Source organism: Oryzias latipes, chromosome 9 (genome assembly GCF_002234675.1).
Source record: "Oryzias latipes chromosome 9, ASM223467v1".
Lineage (NCBI taxonomy): Eukaryota > Metazoa > Chordata > Actinopteri > Beloniformes > Adrianichthyidae > Oryzias > Oryzias latipes.
The window spans coordinates 32,771,708-32,789,616 of NC_019867.2; the positions used below are offsets into that span (position 1 = coordinate 32,771,708).

A 17,909-nucleotide genomic window follows, 5' to 3' on the forward strand; every position below is an offset into this window, starting at 1 on the left:
TCGTCGACCTCACCAAGATGGCGTCGCGCTCCGCCACCGTCGGCCAGGCTTCTAAAGCGGGCGTGTCTCCTCCAGTGATATAACTCATTGGTCACGTCTTAATAACAATTCATTCTCAGCCGATTTTAGCTCATTTTGAATAGGAGTGTAGGGAAATATCGCGATACTTTATTGGTGATACTTGTATCGATTTTAAATGTTGCCAAGATTATATTTAATTAATATTTTATCAGCAAAAAAGTAGTTCAACGTCTTACTTTTGTTTAGTAGAAAGCATAAGTAAGAGACGAAAGTATTGAAAACATTTTTGATTTACCAAAAGAAAGCACCATGAATTTATTTATAGGTAAAATGAACTTATATCAGATACAGTTGCAGTGCTTAGTGTTCTGATCATAAAATACAATGTATTTTACACGTTCATTCATATGAAAGGAGTTTTGATACCATCAAAAACTTTTTTGTAAATTATGATTTTTTTAAAACAGTGAAATATTGTCTCTGGGACTGTCTTTGGATATATTGCCATATAGGTCTTATGACAAATGTATAGTGATCTGTATTGTATCGCCAAGACTCTTGCCCTAATTATTATTATTGTTGTTATTACTATTATTAATTATGAAGATCCGATTGGATCTGGTTCTCTGCCCTAAAGTGGATCCAGATCATCTTCATCCAGACAGAAATTCCTGCTACTGAACAGTTTTCCAGATTCTTGGATTTCTTCCAGATCATCAAGTTAAATGAAATCTGTGTCCAAACCAACAAGTAAACTAGAATGAATGTCAAATCCATTCACATGTTAGTTTCCTAAAGTTCACCACTGTTGTTTTTCTACATCCAAAGAATCCAAAGGGAACATTCTTAGAACATTCTAGACACTGGATGGTCACATGACTTTATTCAAAGTCTGTCCACACATTGGACTGGAATGATGGACTGATCCGTGTTCATGACATCACACGTGTGTGTTGTCCGCTGTGATTGGTCGGCTTTATCTTACAGTCAGATAAACATACTGTATCTCAATCCAGATGGTATTTTCCAAAATTGATATCAATTTAGATCATTTCCAAGCGGTTGTATGGTGGAATAAGTCAATTCGATTAACAACCTTCCTCAGACAGATCAATCTGTTTGGATCATGAGAATATAAATCGATTTATTAATTAGATCGTTTATTACACCTCTACCATTCAATATGTCCAAAGAACCACAGATGAAAAGTCACGAGACAAATGTATGTGCTTACATTTTTATTCAAGTAACCTTCTGAAGAAAATATTCCCTACAACCATAAAACATTTCACTTTGGTCTGAAATATAACAACCAGTCTCTTACTCAGCTATGCTGGGCTTTTAGTTTTTATTTATTTTTATATTTATAATCTCTGAAGGCTTCAAAACAGCCAAAAGGACTGTAAACAGTGCACTCATTTCTATCTGAAATAAACTTTATGAATCAACAAAAATTGAAATAATTATCTGCTCGTTTGTGAACGGATCATGGAAACTCCAGACCTTAACTCAGATGTTCCAACTGTTACTGGCCTGGCTTTTCTTTTCCATGTAACTCTTCATCCATGTGGATGATGACCTGATCAATAGTATTTGGATGAGAGGCTTTATTCAGTCCAGCGTCTGGTCTTTCTACGGCTCTCTGGAAACTGAAGTGTTTGTCGTGTTGCTCTGGAATAAGTTCCTCTAGTATCCAAAGCGGCGGGTTTGGACTGCAGACAGTTTTATTTTTCAGGACATAATGTCTGTTTCTTCTTCTTCCTCTTTGCTGTCCTGTCACCCTCTCTGGATTTCACGTCACCTATGCAGCTGATTATTCTGATTGTGTCCAACAATGTCTTCAGTTACGTGTCCTCCTAACCACTAGGAGCACGATGGAGCAGAGATATGCCGTTCTGGTCAGAGTAGAGAGGGGGGACAGATTTAATGAGACCAGAACATGGATCTGCTTTACTCCCCAGGCGGGTGTGAAGGTCGTGACGGAAACCTTTGAGTTTAGCTGAACAGTGGTTCACATGTTTGGAGCAATGAGGTCATGTTGGACAGATCTCTGAACGGTTCTTCAGCTGCAGAAGAGTTTGCAGGTTAGTTAATATCCATTTCTATGTAGTTATGATCCATCGCATTTTTAAAAAGAACCACTTCTGTATTAAGCCGGTTATTAGGATTCTACTTCTCCACTTGAACACAACTAAATGCACAGTTTTAAAGAAGGCATCTGTCAATCACTACAGATTAAGTGTCACGGAGCATTTCAGCAAAAACAAAGTGAGTATAAGTACTGTATTGGCATCTCCAACCGGTTTCTTGTCTTGCTTGTAATTACATTCAAGTTAATCACACTGTCACACACATTTGTTCTCCACATTTGACCCATCCCCTGGGGGAGCAGTGAGCTGCAGACACAGCCGCGCTCAGGAACCATTTTGGTGGATTTAACATGTAAAACGCATGTTTGATATGTTTCATTCAGACGTGGGGTAAACATCCAGCAGCTGCAGGCTTTTAACCTGAAAGGATGTGAGGAGATTGACAAACGTCCAGCCCTTAAAACGTAAAGATCTTTTGAGAAACAAAACTTTCAGGCCAAACTCTCATCCTGGCAAACACGCGTACACACAGCGATCATGTTCTCGTGTTTATTAGCATTTTATTCTGAAAGCTACAGAACGGTGACACAAGAAAAGGTCTGAAGACGGATTGAGGAGACCTGCACGTGTCTGAACACCAGGAGCGCAGAGATATGGTCTACAGTCGGAGCTTTCTTAACTTGGACATGAGGTGACACCTTTCCAGGATAAGCAGACGTTCATCCAAAGGAGACAAAGAGCAGCAAACTCAGAAAAACTGGTAGAATGATTCCGTATACATGCCCATCAGTAAATTCTAATCCTCCTCTCCCTTTGGGAAATCCTCATCAATACCTGAACAGGAAACCTTCATGTGAGATCGATTCCAACCAGAGAAACATCTGAGAAAATCTCACAATGAGCCGATTGTCCTTCTGAAGAACCCGAAACACCAACAGACTTTACTGTCAAGAAGTACATTTCAAACAGGAGCAAAACGCCTGAATACAATGGCTGCCACATTCACAGAAACGGGTCGGGTTTGATTCTGCTGTTCCAAGACCAGGTCTGCTGTCTCAGGACGGATGGGGTCCTGGCGCTGCAGATGACCACGTTAGAGCCACCAAGAAGACGCGGCGAGAACAGCAGCGACTGTAAAACTGAAGACTGTCTGAAGGCAGTTATGTGTGGTCATTCCAGTCGTCAGACTCTGGAAAGTCTTTCTGGAGGAGCTGGTCCCAGTAGCGGTCCGCTATGGCACTTGGCATAAATTCCTCATCACCCACCAAACGAATGGTCCTGATGTTCAGTAGGAAACTCAGACTTCCTGCAGCATCTGCAGAAGAACAAGTATGATCACATGTCCGCTCATTTTCACAACCCCTTGGGGTTGCTGGAGCCTATCCAGGGTTACCCTGGATGGTGTGGTGTGTGTAAGTGTGTGTGAGTATGTGTGTGTGACTGTGTGTGTAAATGTATGTGTGACTGTGTGTGTAAATATGTGTGTAAATGTATGTGTGAATGTGTGTGTAAATGTGTGTAAATCTATGTGAATGTGTGTGTAAATGTGTGTAAATGTGTGTGACTGTGTGTGTGACTGTGTGTGTGAATGTGTGTGAATGTGTGTGAATGTGTGTGAATGTGTGTGAATGTGTGTGTAAATGTATGTGTGACTGTGTGTGTAAATATGTGTGTAAATCTATGTGAATGTGTGTGTAAATGTGTGTGAATGTGTGTGAATGTGTGTGAATGTGTGTGAATGTGTGTAAATGTGTGTAAATGTGTGTAAATGTGTGTGTAAATGTGTGTGTAAATGTGTGTGTAAATGTGTGTTTAAATGTGTGACTGTGTGTGACTGTGTGTAAATGTGTGCCACTGTGTGTGTGAATGTGTGTAAATGTGTGTGTGACTGTGTGTGTGTGTGACTGTGTGTGTGACTGTGTGTGTGACTGTGTGTAAATGTGTGTGTAAATGTGTGTTTAAATGTGTGACTGTGTGTGACTGTGTGTAAATGTGTGTGACTGTGTGTACATTTTTGTGACTGTGTGTGTGTGACTGTGTGTAAATGTGTGTGTGACTGTGTGTGTGTGTGACTGTGTGTGTGACTGTGTGTGTGTGTGACTGTGTGTAAATGTGTGTGTGACTGTGTGTGTGACTGCGTGTGTGACTGTGTGTGTCCAAAGAAGGTAGAAAGTGTTATATAACCTCGTCTGGCTCTAACATGGCGACGTCTGTTTGGCGGTTAAGTGGCGACTTAAGGCGTTTTCTATGGATGACGTCTCTCAGTTCTCTTTATACAGTCAATGCCTATAAGGTCAAATGAGAATCTACAAACCTAAACAGCTCCTGTAGTTTTATCAAAGCAATAAAACACAGTTCCATCTTTTGACCACCAAGACAAAATCCCCAAAACGTTTTCTCTGCTGCTTATTGCCTTTGGGGAGTTTCAGCATACAGACGATATTCTGGATGATGAGGTGGGTCATGTGACCAAAACCCTGGTCGGGACAGCGGTCATCCTCTGGGGGGGCATGCTGGAGAAAACAAAAGTGGAGATAACAGCATGTATGCGTGTATGTGCACGTGTGTGTGAGAGGCCCGTGTGCACCACCATCAGTGACGGACAAACTGCAGAAACTTTGCTGAAGACGCGTCACTAGGGCCTGATGAGGACGGCGCACAAAGAAACCGTCCTGCCTGTTAGCGTTTAATCGGCGTTCATGTTGGCGCTGGGCAGAGGAGGGAGGGGCCACAGTTCTATCCCCTCACAGAGGCGCTTTTCTTCTCAGTATGGGAGGACAATCATCTTTAAAGCGCGGTTAACGGCCTTAAAAGACATTTTCTATTGACGCGGTCAAAGCGACAGCGCTTGTGTGGTCGGCAGGACGATTCACGTGGCGCCGGACAATGTTTGGGACAGAGCGGCGCGGCTGCACCTGAGCCAAAATAACAAGTTCAGCATCTGCTGATCCCGATGGACGTCAAAAGAAATACCGGCTCAATGATCAGCTGACCTCTACATCCGACTCCACATGTGCTGGGTTTCTGTGGACTTTATTTTGTAGATGATATCATTTAGACTTTCAAACTAAAAGCTTTACCAGGTGGAAGTCCGGGCAGCAGGAAGCCACAGTCTGACCAAACGCCGTCTTTCTCTACACTTCACAGCTGACTCTACACACACGCAGCCTGGAAGCATCCTAACACGACTGCTGGGGTCTGACTGAGACCCACGCAGTCCCAGTCATGACAGAGACGGACATCTGCTCAGCAAATACCAAGAGGCACCGACCGTGGGGGGGTGGAGCAGGAGCATCCATGCGGTCTTCCAGGCGCGAGTGTGGCGTGTTTTCCTCAACCTCCATGTTCAACAGAAGCTGTGACAACGGCACGTCTCTGAAGGTCACCTGGAGGGTAAAGGGGCGGAGAACGGAGGCTGTCAATCAGTCCAGCATCCGTGGCTCTAGAACCAGAAAGCAGCGGCTCTGGTGACTCGCCCTGTCCAGAGCGTACGCTGAGCCCACGGGAATGTTCTTCCCGATGATCCACTCCATCCAGCGTTCCGGAGCCGGGAAAACCTTCCCTTTGCTCATCATTGAACCGTCCGCCAATAGACGTGCAAGGTGATGTTTACCCTGCAAGAGGGCAGACAAGAGGGCAGTCATGTCCCTGTCCTACCCTCCACGAAGCCTCTGCAGGTACGTCCGTCTGTTTGCATTGATACCTTCATGAAGGAACATTATCTGAGAGTGGAAGCAAAAGAAAACAATGCCAGGACTGTGGCTTCCTGTCATCAGAGTGAGTTGGAGGTCTGACCTTCCACAGCAGCTGCAGAGCACTTCCAGGCGCCAGCGCCCCCCCCTGTATGAGCAGACCGAGAGGCCTGCTGCTGACTTTGGTCCTGCTCTGCCCTTTCACTTTGACCTGCTGCAGGAACGTTTTCCGACAGAAGCCAGTTGTGTTGCTCTGCAGGCCACGATGGGGAGGGGGCTTCCCTCCCCGGGTTATCGGACAGCCCAAAGGTCCACTCCTGTCATCCTCTTCTCCACTTGGACAGGAAGTGCCCGTTTCCTCGCCAAGTTCTCCGGGGGTCTGCTCCATCCTCTCTCCGGTGACAGACTTGTACTGAACTGCTGGAGGCGGAGCTTGGAGCTCAGTTCTTGCAGCAGCAAAAGTCTCTTCCAGATGCAACTGCTTCTGCAGAACCTCCAGCAAAGTCCTCTGACAGGACGCCAAGGAGAGGAGATGGGTCCTCAGCACACGGCGCCGAAAAGAGCCGGACACCTTCCTGCACAGACCAGAGGCTGGTTATGTTAGAGGAGACTGCAAAGCAGAAGCTTTCTTCAGAGTTTTAGTCAAGTCAACATGGCGTGTTGCTCGGGTCACTAAGCTCAGTGTGAATGCACCCCCCCATTCTGCACACGCAGTGAAGGCAAACATGCTAAAATCATGGCTTCTATTGCTTTGCTGGTAAACAGATGCAACCAGGACAGTAACATGTGTCACAGGCGTTCCAAGAAACAGGCCAAACCAAAGTAGAGTCAATATCAGCAGGGGCGGGTTAAAGCAGACCATGGGGGGGGGGGGGGGAGGGGGGCATTTATTAAGTGGTTACTGTGTCTAGCAAAAGAAAACAGGAAAAAATTATCTACAGTTAGAGTTTGGCTGAAAAGACTTTTGACCTGAAATGATTTGGAAAATCAAAGCAGGAGTCATCCTGCTTTCCTAGTCTCCTGGTTTGTGACTCACTGAAATCTCCTGCAGAGGGCGTCTTTCTCCAGACGCTGCTTGGAGAGGACGTCCCTCAGCACAGACTGAATCTGGACACAAGCTGCCTGGAATCTGTCTGCAAACAACAACAGGATTGAACAAAGCAAGGCAGCGTCACAAACACGCCTGCAGATCTTCTCATTACGCTCACCAGCACTGCGGCCCCCCGTCAGACGCCAGGCCCTCATTTCTCTCTGCTTCCCCTTCAGCTTTTCCAAAGTTGCTCTTCTGGCCAATGAATTACGCAACTATCAGAAATAATAGAGTTCAAATGAATAAAGGAAGTCAGAAACACACCTTCCAATGAAACATCTATGTACGCTGAATGCTGGTTCTTGCATCGAGTTTAGCAACAGGAAGTGTGAATGTAGGAAGTAACTCACATCAGCAGCGCTGACCTTCATCAGCTGAAGGTTGCCTGGGCCTTCACCTGCTTCTCTGACCTGCAGGTGAGCTGGGCGGGTGCAGCGAGGGGCGGAGGATGCAGCACCTGAAACAAAACTCCTTCAGTTTACCGACAAAGGAAAGCGGTGAAAATAAAACGGAAGAATGTGAATCTCAACTCATTTTAAAGCATGTAGATCCTGACAGGTTTGTCCAGGTAGAAACGGTTCTAAAACGGGCCAGAGCTGAAGAGCAGGTCAGACTTCATATCTGCCTGCACCTTAAAGCTTTCTACAACCATCTGAAGATCCCAGAGCGTCCACCCTAACAGGAACAGGAGGATCCTTTTATTCCTACAACCCGCAACAGCCTGACCTCAGGGCTCCAGACTGCAACCATTTGGACTGAATTTTACATCCAGTCGCACATGTGCTACCAGTAAATTTGCCTCCCCCATCCTCTGTATTTTTTATACATTAAACGTGGAAGGGGCACGTCAATGATCTATGAAATGAGCAATGAAATCGTCAATGAGACGCGAGCGCACACTCACGCAGACAGACACACACACTCGCGTGAATACTCCTGAGACTGGAGCACACGCGAGCGCACACTCGCGTGTCATTGAGTGATGCCTGAGGCGGCCAATGCGTGTGAAAAGAATAGGGAAAGTCACTGCAAGTGGCTAAATGCGTGGAGGGGGCGGGGCCTATCGAGTGCGCGTAAACATCTGTGGGAAGGAAACGGAGACAAATATCCTCACAACCTCATATGTGCGTCTGAGCTATGAGTAAGCAAACTATTGATTCGTTCTTCCGACCTGCGGCTGGTGTACCAGGGCCAGAGTGTACAGCAGGGGTCTCAAACTCGCCAAGCAAACCACGGTTCTCATCATGCACGGCTGTTACGGCATGACACCGCTCCCGCGGGAGATGGTCAGCTGAGGAAAATAAATGTGAATAAATATGATCTGTGATATTACATCTTTTATAATTGTTTTAATGTTTTGTGATGGATGTAGCCTTTTTTTAATCAGTTGGTATTTTAAATTATTTTAATTGATCAGTGAACTACAAAAAAACCATCAGGAAGCATGTCCCATAATGCATTGTTTGGTAGTCTGTAGGGCAGCTTTCAGTCAGTTCAGTACTAAATTTCCAGCTGTGTTTGGTCAGGGTGGGGTCTTGCCCCTTTCTGGTGATATTTTTGTTTTGATTGACAGGTGATGTTAGAGCAAAAATATGTCTCACACCAGGTGATCTGTGCAGCGTTGCGTCCATCTGGGTGATCTTAAATTATCGTGCATCTTGGCTGCACCTATTTGGTGTCACCAACATGAATTTCCATCCCCTAATATTTACATACATTTAAGTGTTGTTTGAAACAGCATATTGTAATTTCTGCATCTATTATTAAAGTATTTATTCGTAATACAGTGGAAATTAGTAGATTTGGTTAGAATGTTGATTTACGGTATGCGCCCCTAAATTTTCTAGTTGTGCCCCTAAAATTTTCAGTTAGGGGCCACTGTGCTCCTAGTGAAAAAAGTTAGTCTGGAGCCCTGCGAGGCCTTAAAAACTGCAGTCATTAAACCTCTCCTGAAGAAAAGCGGTCTTGATCCCACTGTACTGAATAATTACAGACCTATCTCTAATCTGCCATTTTTAGGAAAAGTCCTTGAAAAAGTTGTCTACCAACAGCTCACTGACTTTCTCTTATTAAACAATTCGTTTGATGTTTTCCAGTCAGGTTTTAGACCCCATCATAGCACAGAAACTGCTCTTATCAAGGTAACCAACGACATCCGCCTGAACACTGATGATGGCAAAGTCTCTGTCTTAATCCTGCTAGACCTGAGCGCTGCCTTTGATACTGTTGATCATGGGATCCTTTTGCACAGACTCCAAGACTGGGTTGGCATCTCTGGATCTGCCCTAAGTTGGATCAAGTCTTATCTGGAAGACAGGAAATATTTTGTTGAAATTGGGAGTTGTGTCTCAGACTACATGGCCTTGACTTGTGGTGTGCCCCAGGGATCGATCCTGGGACCCCTTCTGTTCAACCTCTACATGCTGCCACTAGGGCAGTTAATACGCAGTAATAACATATCTTATCACAACTATGCAGATGATACTCAGATCTATGTGTCACTGACAACAGGTGAATATGGGCCGGTGGATTCACTCAGCCACTGCCTCCAACAGATCAGTGTGTGGATGCAGAACAACTTTCTCCAGCTAAACTCAAACAAGACCCAAGTTATTATTTTTGGCCCACAGAAACAAAGAGAAAGTGTCAGCAGCTACCTTCATTCTCGGTCTCTCAAACCCTCAAATCAAGTCAGAAATCTAGGCGTAATCATGGACTCTGACCTAAACTTTAACAGCCATATCAAGTCAGTAACATCAGCGGCATTTTACCATCTGAAAAACATTGCCAAAATCAAAAACATAGTGTCAAAGCCAGACCTGGAGATACTTATCCATGCATTTGTCTCCAGTAGGTTAGACTACTGTAACGGCCTGCTCACCGGCCTCTCCAAACGAGCTGTAAAACAGCTTCAGTACATCCAGAATGCTGCTGCTCGAGTCCTGACCAGAACCAGGAAGTATGATCACATTAGTCCTGTGCTCAGGTCTCTGCACTGGCTCCCTGTACCTCAAAGAATAGACTTCAAAGCAGCTCTGCTTGTGTACAAGTCTCTCCATGGCCGAGCACCAAAGTACATCTCTGACATGTTAGTGCCATATGAACCATCTCGTACTCTGAGGACCTCAGGGGCCGGCCTCCTGTTGATTCCCAGAGTCAGAACTAAACAAGGGGAATCAGCGTTTCAATATTCTGCAGCTAAAATCTGGAACAGCCTCCCTGAAGTCGTAAGACAGGCCTCTTCTGTGTTCATGTTCAAATCTAGACTTAAAACATTTCTGTTTAGCCGTGTATATGACTGAAAGGTCCTATCTGCACTTTTCTTTCCTTCCTTTATTTTTAAATACATTTTCAAATTTTTTCTTTTCTTTTAAAGTAAATTTTACGTTGATTATTTCTATGATGAATTGTGATTTTAATGCATTTTTCTGTTTTGTGAAGCACCTTGAATTACTTTGTGTACGAATTGTGCTACACAAATAAACTTGCCTTGCCTTGAGCCAGAAACGCTGCCTTCCTGTCTGCTACCAAAGTTGCACCAAGAGCGGCGAGAAGAGAGCTGAACGCCGGAGTGAAGAGGGCCGCGGCTGCAAACGCCCAGAGGATTCAGGGACACCAATGATCCCAGGAGGACGTGGAGAGGCAATAAGTGTGTCACAGACACCGTCAGAGATACACAACGCCCCAGGGACCCCTCTCTCCCCGACACACCACACCCACTCCCAGGACTCCAACACCCCCCCCCAGCACCAAGACCCTCAACGTGACACCCGCAAAAGTGACCACATGACGGCAGACGCCGCACTGCCTGTCGATCTGACGCTCCGATGGTCCGTCCCTCAGACCCTCAAATCCTTCCTTAAACCATCATTAAAACATCAACTAACTTCTTGGTTTGTCCACTTTTTGACCTCGCCCTCTTTTCACAGCCCCTCGGACCACCGCGCTGCATATGACCACCAAAAAAAATTGCTTTGAGTCATCATTTCATTTCTGCCAGTGTTGCCAGGTACAGTCATGGTTTTCCAGCCTAAAAGTCACCTAAAAACCACCAGACCCAACATATTAATCAGGGATTAATTGGCCATAATGAGCAATAATTAATCATCCATTATTTATTTCTTCTTGATTTGATTGAATGTCTAACTTTGATGCATTTTTCTATTCAATTCCATCCACCATTCCTACAGTCAGACTCCTATTGAACTTCATAAACATGCCTTATTTTAATATCATAAACAGCACAGCTGTTTTCATGCCTAATTCTGTATTTTCAGTGCAGCTTGGCCTCAGATCTGAGCATTAAATAAATGACAGACTAATGTCAAATACGTAAACTATTAAACGGGAAGTGCAAACAGGAATGTTAAAAAAAGTATTAAAGCATCCGATTGTTAGCATACGCTGAGAAAACTAGCAGTGAGTTACAGATCAGGCAGTGATGGAGACAACCGACTCACTTCCTCAGGCAGACTTTGCAGCCTTGAAATGAAACAGGAAATGCGAAAATATTGTGATTTTGAGGGTTAAAGTGATTAGAATCAAAGGTATAGCATGCATTTATAGGTTAGTGGACACACATTTACTTTAATAGTAGCTCTACATGTCCTGACAGCAGATGAAGATGATGGCAGGTGAGGCCCTGCTTCACCTGCCATCTGCCTCCCCCCACCGCTCGTCCCTGGTTCAAACGTATTTCAATGACCCAAAAACCACTGAACCGATCCCAGACGCGCCCAAAGACGTCCACCCACCCAGAGCCATTTTCACCCGCAAAGTCAGAATCAAAGCCAAATCGCCCAATCTGGCATCACCGACTGATGGCTAACTTGCTGTTGACTGGAATATTCCACAGAACCCTTTCACATGATCAGTCTCATTTCAGTGATGTGGGGTGTTTTCGTTCTCACAGAGGTAAATTATAAAGGGCATAAAATGTATGAAGTGTTCAGCTGGGGGCCCTCAGAGTGGTGGGGCCCAAGGTACTCGCCAACCTAATGGTGAGTCCGCCCCTGAATGTTGTGAAAGCAAAACCAGTATCTGTGGAGTTTCTTTGGAAAGAAAGGCCAGACAGATGTGCATGGACCTTCACAGCTGCATGTGAACACATGAGAAATGGATTTCAGATCTGGAGACGGACCCCGACAGAACATGGACTGCTCCTCAGCTCTGCCTCACACTGATCTGAGAGGCACAGCAGGCGGTTGCAGGCTGCAGCTGGGTTGTTCATGAATATCCATAAAGATTCAGCCAAGCCTTGGCTTCCATCACCTGTAAGGGAGCTTGAGGCTCACCTGTCTGCCGCTCCCCTTTTGCAGGAGCAGCTGTGAAGGTGAGCAGCAGCTCTTTCATCTCCTCATCGTCTGCCATCTCTAAAGCACTGACGCCGCCGCCGTTCCTGTCCCTGGGGTTTGAGCCGCCCTCCAGGAGCAGCTTCACCACCTGCAGGCACAGCATCCGTCCCATGAGGAGGGGAGGAGCCTCTTGGACCGCTCCTCACGGACGCGCTCAGCCGGTTTCTGACACTCAACGCCGCCATGGAAACATCAACCTGATGGTCTTAAAACTCTGAGACCTTCTTGGTTGTTGGTCTGTTGCCGTCAGCCCGGCTCTGCTTGAAGGTCAGTGGATCCAAACCTTTTGTCTCCAATTTATCAGACTTGTGCTGTAGATTCTTTAAAAAGGGTCAAGCAAATAACAGACGGAAAAGCTGGTCAACAGATCCATTCCATGTGACGGTTAACGTTTGATTTTTAGGCGGCAACGGTCTTGAAGGAAGACCTTAAAAAAAAGAAAACATGTTTATCTGCATTATTTATTTACTTTCTTACTGATATTTTTGAGAATTTAATTTTAAGAATTGTTTGAACTCTGGATGTCCCGACGAGGTTTTTTGGGCCCTGACCTGACTGACAGTCACTTGACCGATACCGAGTCCTGATCCGATACTTTCACACATTGAGAAAAATGAACACAATGATCCAGGTTCTTCACCCCATTTGCACCTTTACCTCCTAAACAGAGCACTTCCGTTTTATTTATCCAGCCCAATTTCACAACAGGCTTCACACCGGTAATTGTACCAAAACATAAATTGAACCATGAAATAATTTCTACTTCTTTGACATTGAACCCAAAGCTTTTGTGCGCCTCGCGCTCAAACTGCTGCTGCATTCGGCTGCGCTTTAACGCAGTCAAATGTCCTGATCCGTTCATGACATGCAGACGTCTACTAGGGCATTTATTTCAAATAGTAAGCTGGAAATATACAGCGCTGACTAAAATACTAATACAATTACGATCGGGAGACAACATCCAAACCAACCAAGTCTGAGACGACCCGATCGGACCCGAGTTCCCGTCAGGTGGCGGGATGGGGTCACCCCTAGCTTGAACGTAAGCTTTCATTCTGTCAAAATGCAGCAAAAGCTTCTCAGGAAAAGGCAGAAACTGAAAGAAATGCTCATCAAAATGTGATCCAACAAAATCCACTGAAAAAAACACAAAGAGACGCTTTTTTTCTACGGAGTAAATAAAATCGGTTTAAGATAAATGGTGATTTAACCAAACCTGACATTTGTTTTGGTTTCCCAATTAATCTTTTTTTAAATGACTATTTTTCAAGTCTACATTGCTTTGAACTAATGTTGCCCATTTAGATTGGAGTGAAACTCCCCTTCCGTGATGATGTAAAGCCCCCAGAGGCGTCAGAATCCGGGCCTGGAGGGCCGGTGGACAATGTTTTCCAACCAACCTGCCATTGAAGCTCCTTATTGGCTAAACACACCTGAACGATGCGACAGACGGACGCATCTGTTTGTCACCGTCACAGAGGCCCTCTGGCCCTTGAGGCCTGGAGTTGGACCCTGGGCCAACACTGCATCCAGTCGGGTCTGGTGCAGTCACCGGAGCGGCGGCAGAGAACGGACGGCTGCCGTCCTGCTGTAGCAAAGTCCTCTTGGTCGTTGTCCTTATAAAAAGGATGGGGCGGTTCTGGACCTGTGTGATCAGCCTCTGGTCCCCCAGGTGTTAAATGACCAATAAGACGCTCTACCACACACTTTGTGACCCGTGTCAGTGGAAATGACGTCATGTTTACACCACGGTTTAATCTTGAAAAATGTACCGGATGCCCTTTACATCCGCTCGCATGATTTCCTGTTTAGGTTGTTTCCTTTGCCCCACCTTCACGAAAACTGAAAAAAATTTGAAGCCAATGAAACGGATTCGGAGCGCCGGAGAGGCTGGACCGGACTGGAGCAGCGGGACTGCCTCTGGCACGTTTGAAGTCACATAAAGACTCCGGTGGCTGCACCGCAGCTGGACCGGATGCAGCGTAAGCCCACGGTGAAACCCCCTAACCCCTTCCAGTCACTGTGGAAAAAAGTCTGAAACGTGCGAGTAAAAACCTGACGGTGTCCAGCACAGACGGCATCGTGCAGCGGCGTCACGCCCCTACACCTGGCGTTGGTGGTAGCTCCCGCCTTCAGGAGCTCCTCCACCACAGTCACATGGCCCATGGCAGCAGCTTCGTGCAGCGCTGTCCAGCCTGACAAACACATGGCATCAGTATGAACTCCAAACACCTCCAGGATCAGCACGCGCTGCAGAGGGACCTGCATAGTCCTCCATGTTGACACTGATCCCCGCCTGGAGGAGCATCCTGACTTCAGCCGGGTTGTTCTTCCTGCACGCTTTGTGAAGGAGCGTCTCCCCTTTGCTGTCTCTCTTGTGGAGCTGACGCTGGTTTAAGGTTTTCAAATCTTTACAGACTTTTTCTTAGAAGAGGAGATAGAAAAAAACAGGACAAATTACATTGAATCTTTCACGGCATGGTCTTCACTTTCTAAATATCTCACCGACTTCTGCTGGTTCTCCCAAGCCGGCCTCACACTGCCTTCTCCCAAAAGACTCATCTTCCTCGCCGCTTTGGGCCTGTTTAGGGCTCGTCTCCATGTTTGGTGTGATGGGACAGCGGGACCCTGAGGGCGCCGTCATGTCCACAGTGGCGTCCGTGACCTGGCTGCATGCCAGGTCACGCAGCAAACTCACAGAGTCGTCATCTGAGCAAGACGACTGTCCGTCATCCGTCTGCAGCATGACTACAGCCCAACCCAAGCAGAGGTCACATGATGGTCACATGATGGTCACATGACGCAAATCCCATCCTCAGATTCATTCTTAAACCGAGAACAGTTTTGATTCACTTTTATTAAAGGAGTGTCCATCAAATGATGTCTATCATTAAATGATGACCATGTAAACTACAAAAGACAACTTCACAGGTTTCATCATGAAAACATTTATACGTCTGATAAATGAGTAAATATTAGTCTGACAGTAAAGTGCTCTGAGTTAACAACTAAAATCTATTTTCTGTTTGTGTCTCATTGCAAGAATCTGCTGAAACTTAAAACAATTTCTTTGACTTTAACTAAACAATGTTTTTTAGATTTGAAACTGCTGATGTGTTTTTAAAATGGGACAGACCAAATGAATTCTAGGGGTAACTCTGTAAAAACAGGAATGGTTACCAAAGGAAACTGCTGCTGTTTTGGCCACAACTTTGTCAGCGTTCAAAAAGAAAAAAAGTTCAGTTCGGAATCTAAAAAATTACTTAGTAAAAATTAAATAAATAAAAGCGCTTCGCCGTCAGCTTTGTTGGTTCAGCCTAAAAAAAGCGCCAACCGTGTTAACGTTAAGCTAGCCCTAAATCTTACCGTAAGACACACTTTAACGTTTCTGTAAGACTTTCAGTGACGGCACCAAATACTAGTATGGACTCAAAACCAGCGCTGAGGGGTTTTTGGGGACATAATTACCTGAAAAAGGAAAAATTCACTTCGCCTTTGCTCCGCGCTCTGTGCTAGCCTCCGGGACACTTTTACGCATGCGTAGCTCAGGCATCTATTCACGCCGCGTTCACGTGCAGTGGGATATTTATCTATTGTTCTTCTTTGATGCGTTTGATTACTTCAAATGTTCGAACAGGCTTTTAAAGTTAATATTGGCGCGTTTATCCAATCCTTGGGGCAATCTGTGCGATTTCGCGTTTGTCTCTATATGTGGAAATGAATGCCCAGATTTAATGTTTAGCGTCTTACTCCAGCATTTGCTACCTTTCCTTCTCGCCTTCTTTATTTCCCGCCTCAACAGTTTGCTCCTTGTTTTTTCCACCTGAAAACCAGCAAAAGACAGGTTCCCCATAGAGACACCCTTCACAGGCCATCAAATAAAACACAGCTAGAAATTCCTATGTCCACGAAATGCAGCATCGAAAGCACAAACCATTGATGGTAGCTTTTTATTAAATAAAAGGATCAAGTCTACCCTAATTTATGCGCAAATACATAAACAAATACTTAGATTCAGTCTTACAGTGGGCCCTGAGTCTATATTCCACGGAAGTAATTTTTTTTGAACGGAGTCATGAAAATGGAAACACTTTCCCGTAATATATAGCTCACATCCACATCATGTTTATGATTACACGCATACAAACCCATGAGGACACACACTCCCATGTGCAAACACACTGACATACAAATACACACACAAAGTCTACACAATGGGCCATGCACATTAACAAACATGAACTGTAAGACACACAAAAGGTTTCCCCATTAGGCTCCAGCATAAGATCAAAGTTGTGTTAAAGCAAAAGAAAAATTAAGTTCAATTCAAGCACTGTTAGTTATTGATTATTTTCACTTTTATTATTTTTGATACTGAACCCCACATTGTTCCTGGTTGTTGTAGGTTGGTGCTAGTGTCAGTGTGATTCTTCGCGCCACAATGTCAAACACAAACATGTCTGCACACGGGTCAGGCAGCAGAACGGGAACTTGAGGATGTTCTCCGTTTGATGGTACCATTGATGTCAGGATGAAGGTTCTTCTGCAGAGCTTCATGATGAAGTAAAAAAGCCCACTGAAGTAACTTCTTCTTTCTCTTTGGGCTTTTCCCATCAGGAGTCGCCACAGCGAATGATCATTTTCCACCTCACTCTATCATGAACATCTTCTACCCTAACATTAGCCAACTTCATGTCCTCTGTTAAGACATCCATGTATCTCCTCTTTGGCCGTCCTCTTGCCCTCCTGCCAGGCAGCTCCATCTCCAGCATCCTTCTACCAATATATCCACTATCCCTCCTCTGAACATGTCCAAACCATCAGGCAACATGAGCCGTCCCTCTGATGTACTCGTTCCTTATCCTGTCTAACCTGGTCACTCCTAAGGAGAACCTCAACATCTTCATCTCCGCTACCTCCATCTCAGCCTCTTGTCTCTGTCTCACTGCTACCGTCTCTAACCCATAGAGCAGAGCTGGTCTCACCACTGTCTTGTACACCTTTCCTTTGAGTCTTGCTGGCACTCTTCTGTCACACAACACTCCTGACACTTTCCTCCAACCGCTCCAACCTGCCTGCACTCGCCTCTTCACCTCTTTTCCACACTCCCCATCACACTGAACTGTTGACCCCAAGTACTTAAACTCCTGCACCTTCTTCACCTCAGTCCCCTGTAACCTAACGCTTCTACCTTGATCCCTCTCGTTCAGATCAATCAATTATTGAAAATGGTTAAATTGATTGACTTTTAATGATACTAATTCACTTGCACCAAAAATTTACAAGTTTTTTTATGATTTTTCCGAATGTAACATAATTTTGCACATATTTTTAACTTTTGATACTTGATCAAATTTTGCTATGAAAATTCCTGAAAAAGGGTTTTGTCTATTTTACTGATAATATTATTTTTAATCATATCAATGACTTTTATCAATAACATAATCTTTTATATATTTTGGATACTTCATTGCCATGTTGATTTCTAAATTTTTTTTTTTTAATAATTTAAGTAATTTTCTTTGTCATGTGCTTTATTGATACTTCTAGAATCTTAATTCTGTCTGATAAAAGCTAGGAACCGGATATTGATAAATCATTTAATAAAATGGTTATAGAATAACGGGGTGGGATTATATAAATTCGTTTCCTTCCACTCCCT

General features: G+C 44.8%; 1 protein-coding gene across 2 annotated transcripts; it reads right to left on the reverse strand.

The window, feature by feature from the left end:
* Nucleotides 1-2,646: 2,646 nt before the first annotated feature.
* Nucleotides 2,647-15,803, reverse strand: LOC101160001 (putative ankyrin repeat domain-containing protein 31). 2 transcript variants are annotated; one of them, XM_011479771.2, is made up of 12 exons: nucleotides 15,716-15,803; nucleotides 14,753-14,995; nucleotides 14,510-14,671; nucleotides 14,303-14,442; nucleotides 12,188-12,335; nucleotides 7,244-7,350; nucleotides 7,012-7,108; nucleotides 6,840-6,936; nucleotides 5,907-6,378; nucleotides 5,588-5,725; nucleotides 5,383-5,497; nucleotides 2,647-3,426 (listed from the first exon to the last, which is right to left on the reverse strand). In XM_011479771.2, exons 2-12 carry the CDS (start codon nucleotides 14,991-14,993, stop codon nucleotides 3,272-3,274), a joined length of 1,872 nt encoding a protein of 623 aa, XP_011478073.1. In that variant the 5' UTR covers nucleotides 14,994-14,995; nucleotides 15,716-15,803; the 3' UTR covers nucleotides 2,647-3,271. The 2 variants fall into 2 exon arrangements, with proteins under 2 accessions (XP_011478073.1, XP_023814669.1); XM_023958901.1 differs by lacking the exons at nucleotides 2,647-3,426; nucleotides 5,383-5,497 and having other exon boundaries at nucleotides 5,611-5,725; nucleotides 5,815-6,378.
* Nucleotides 15,804-17,909: the final 2,106 nt, after the last annotated feature.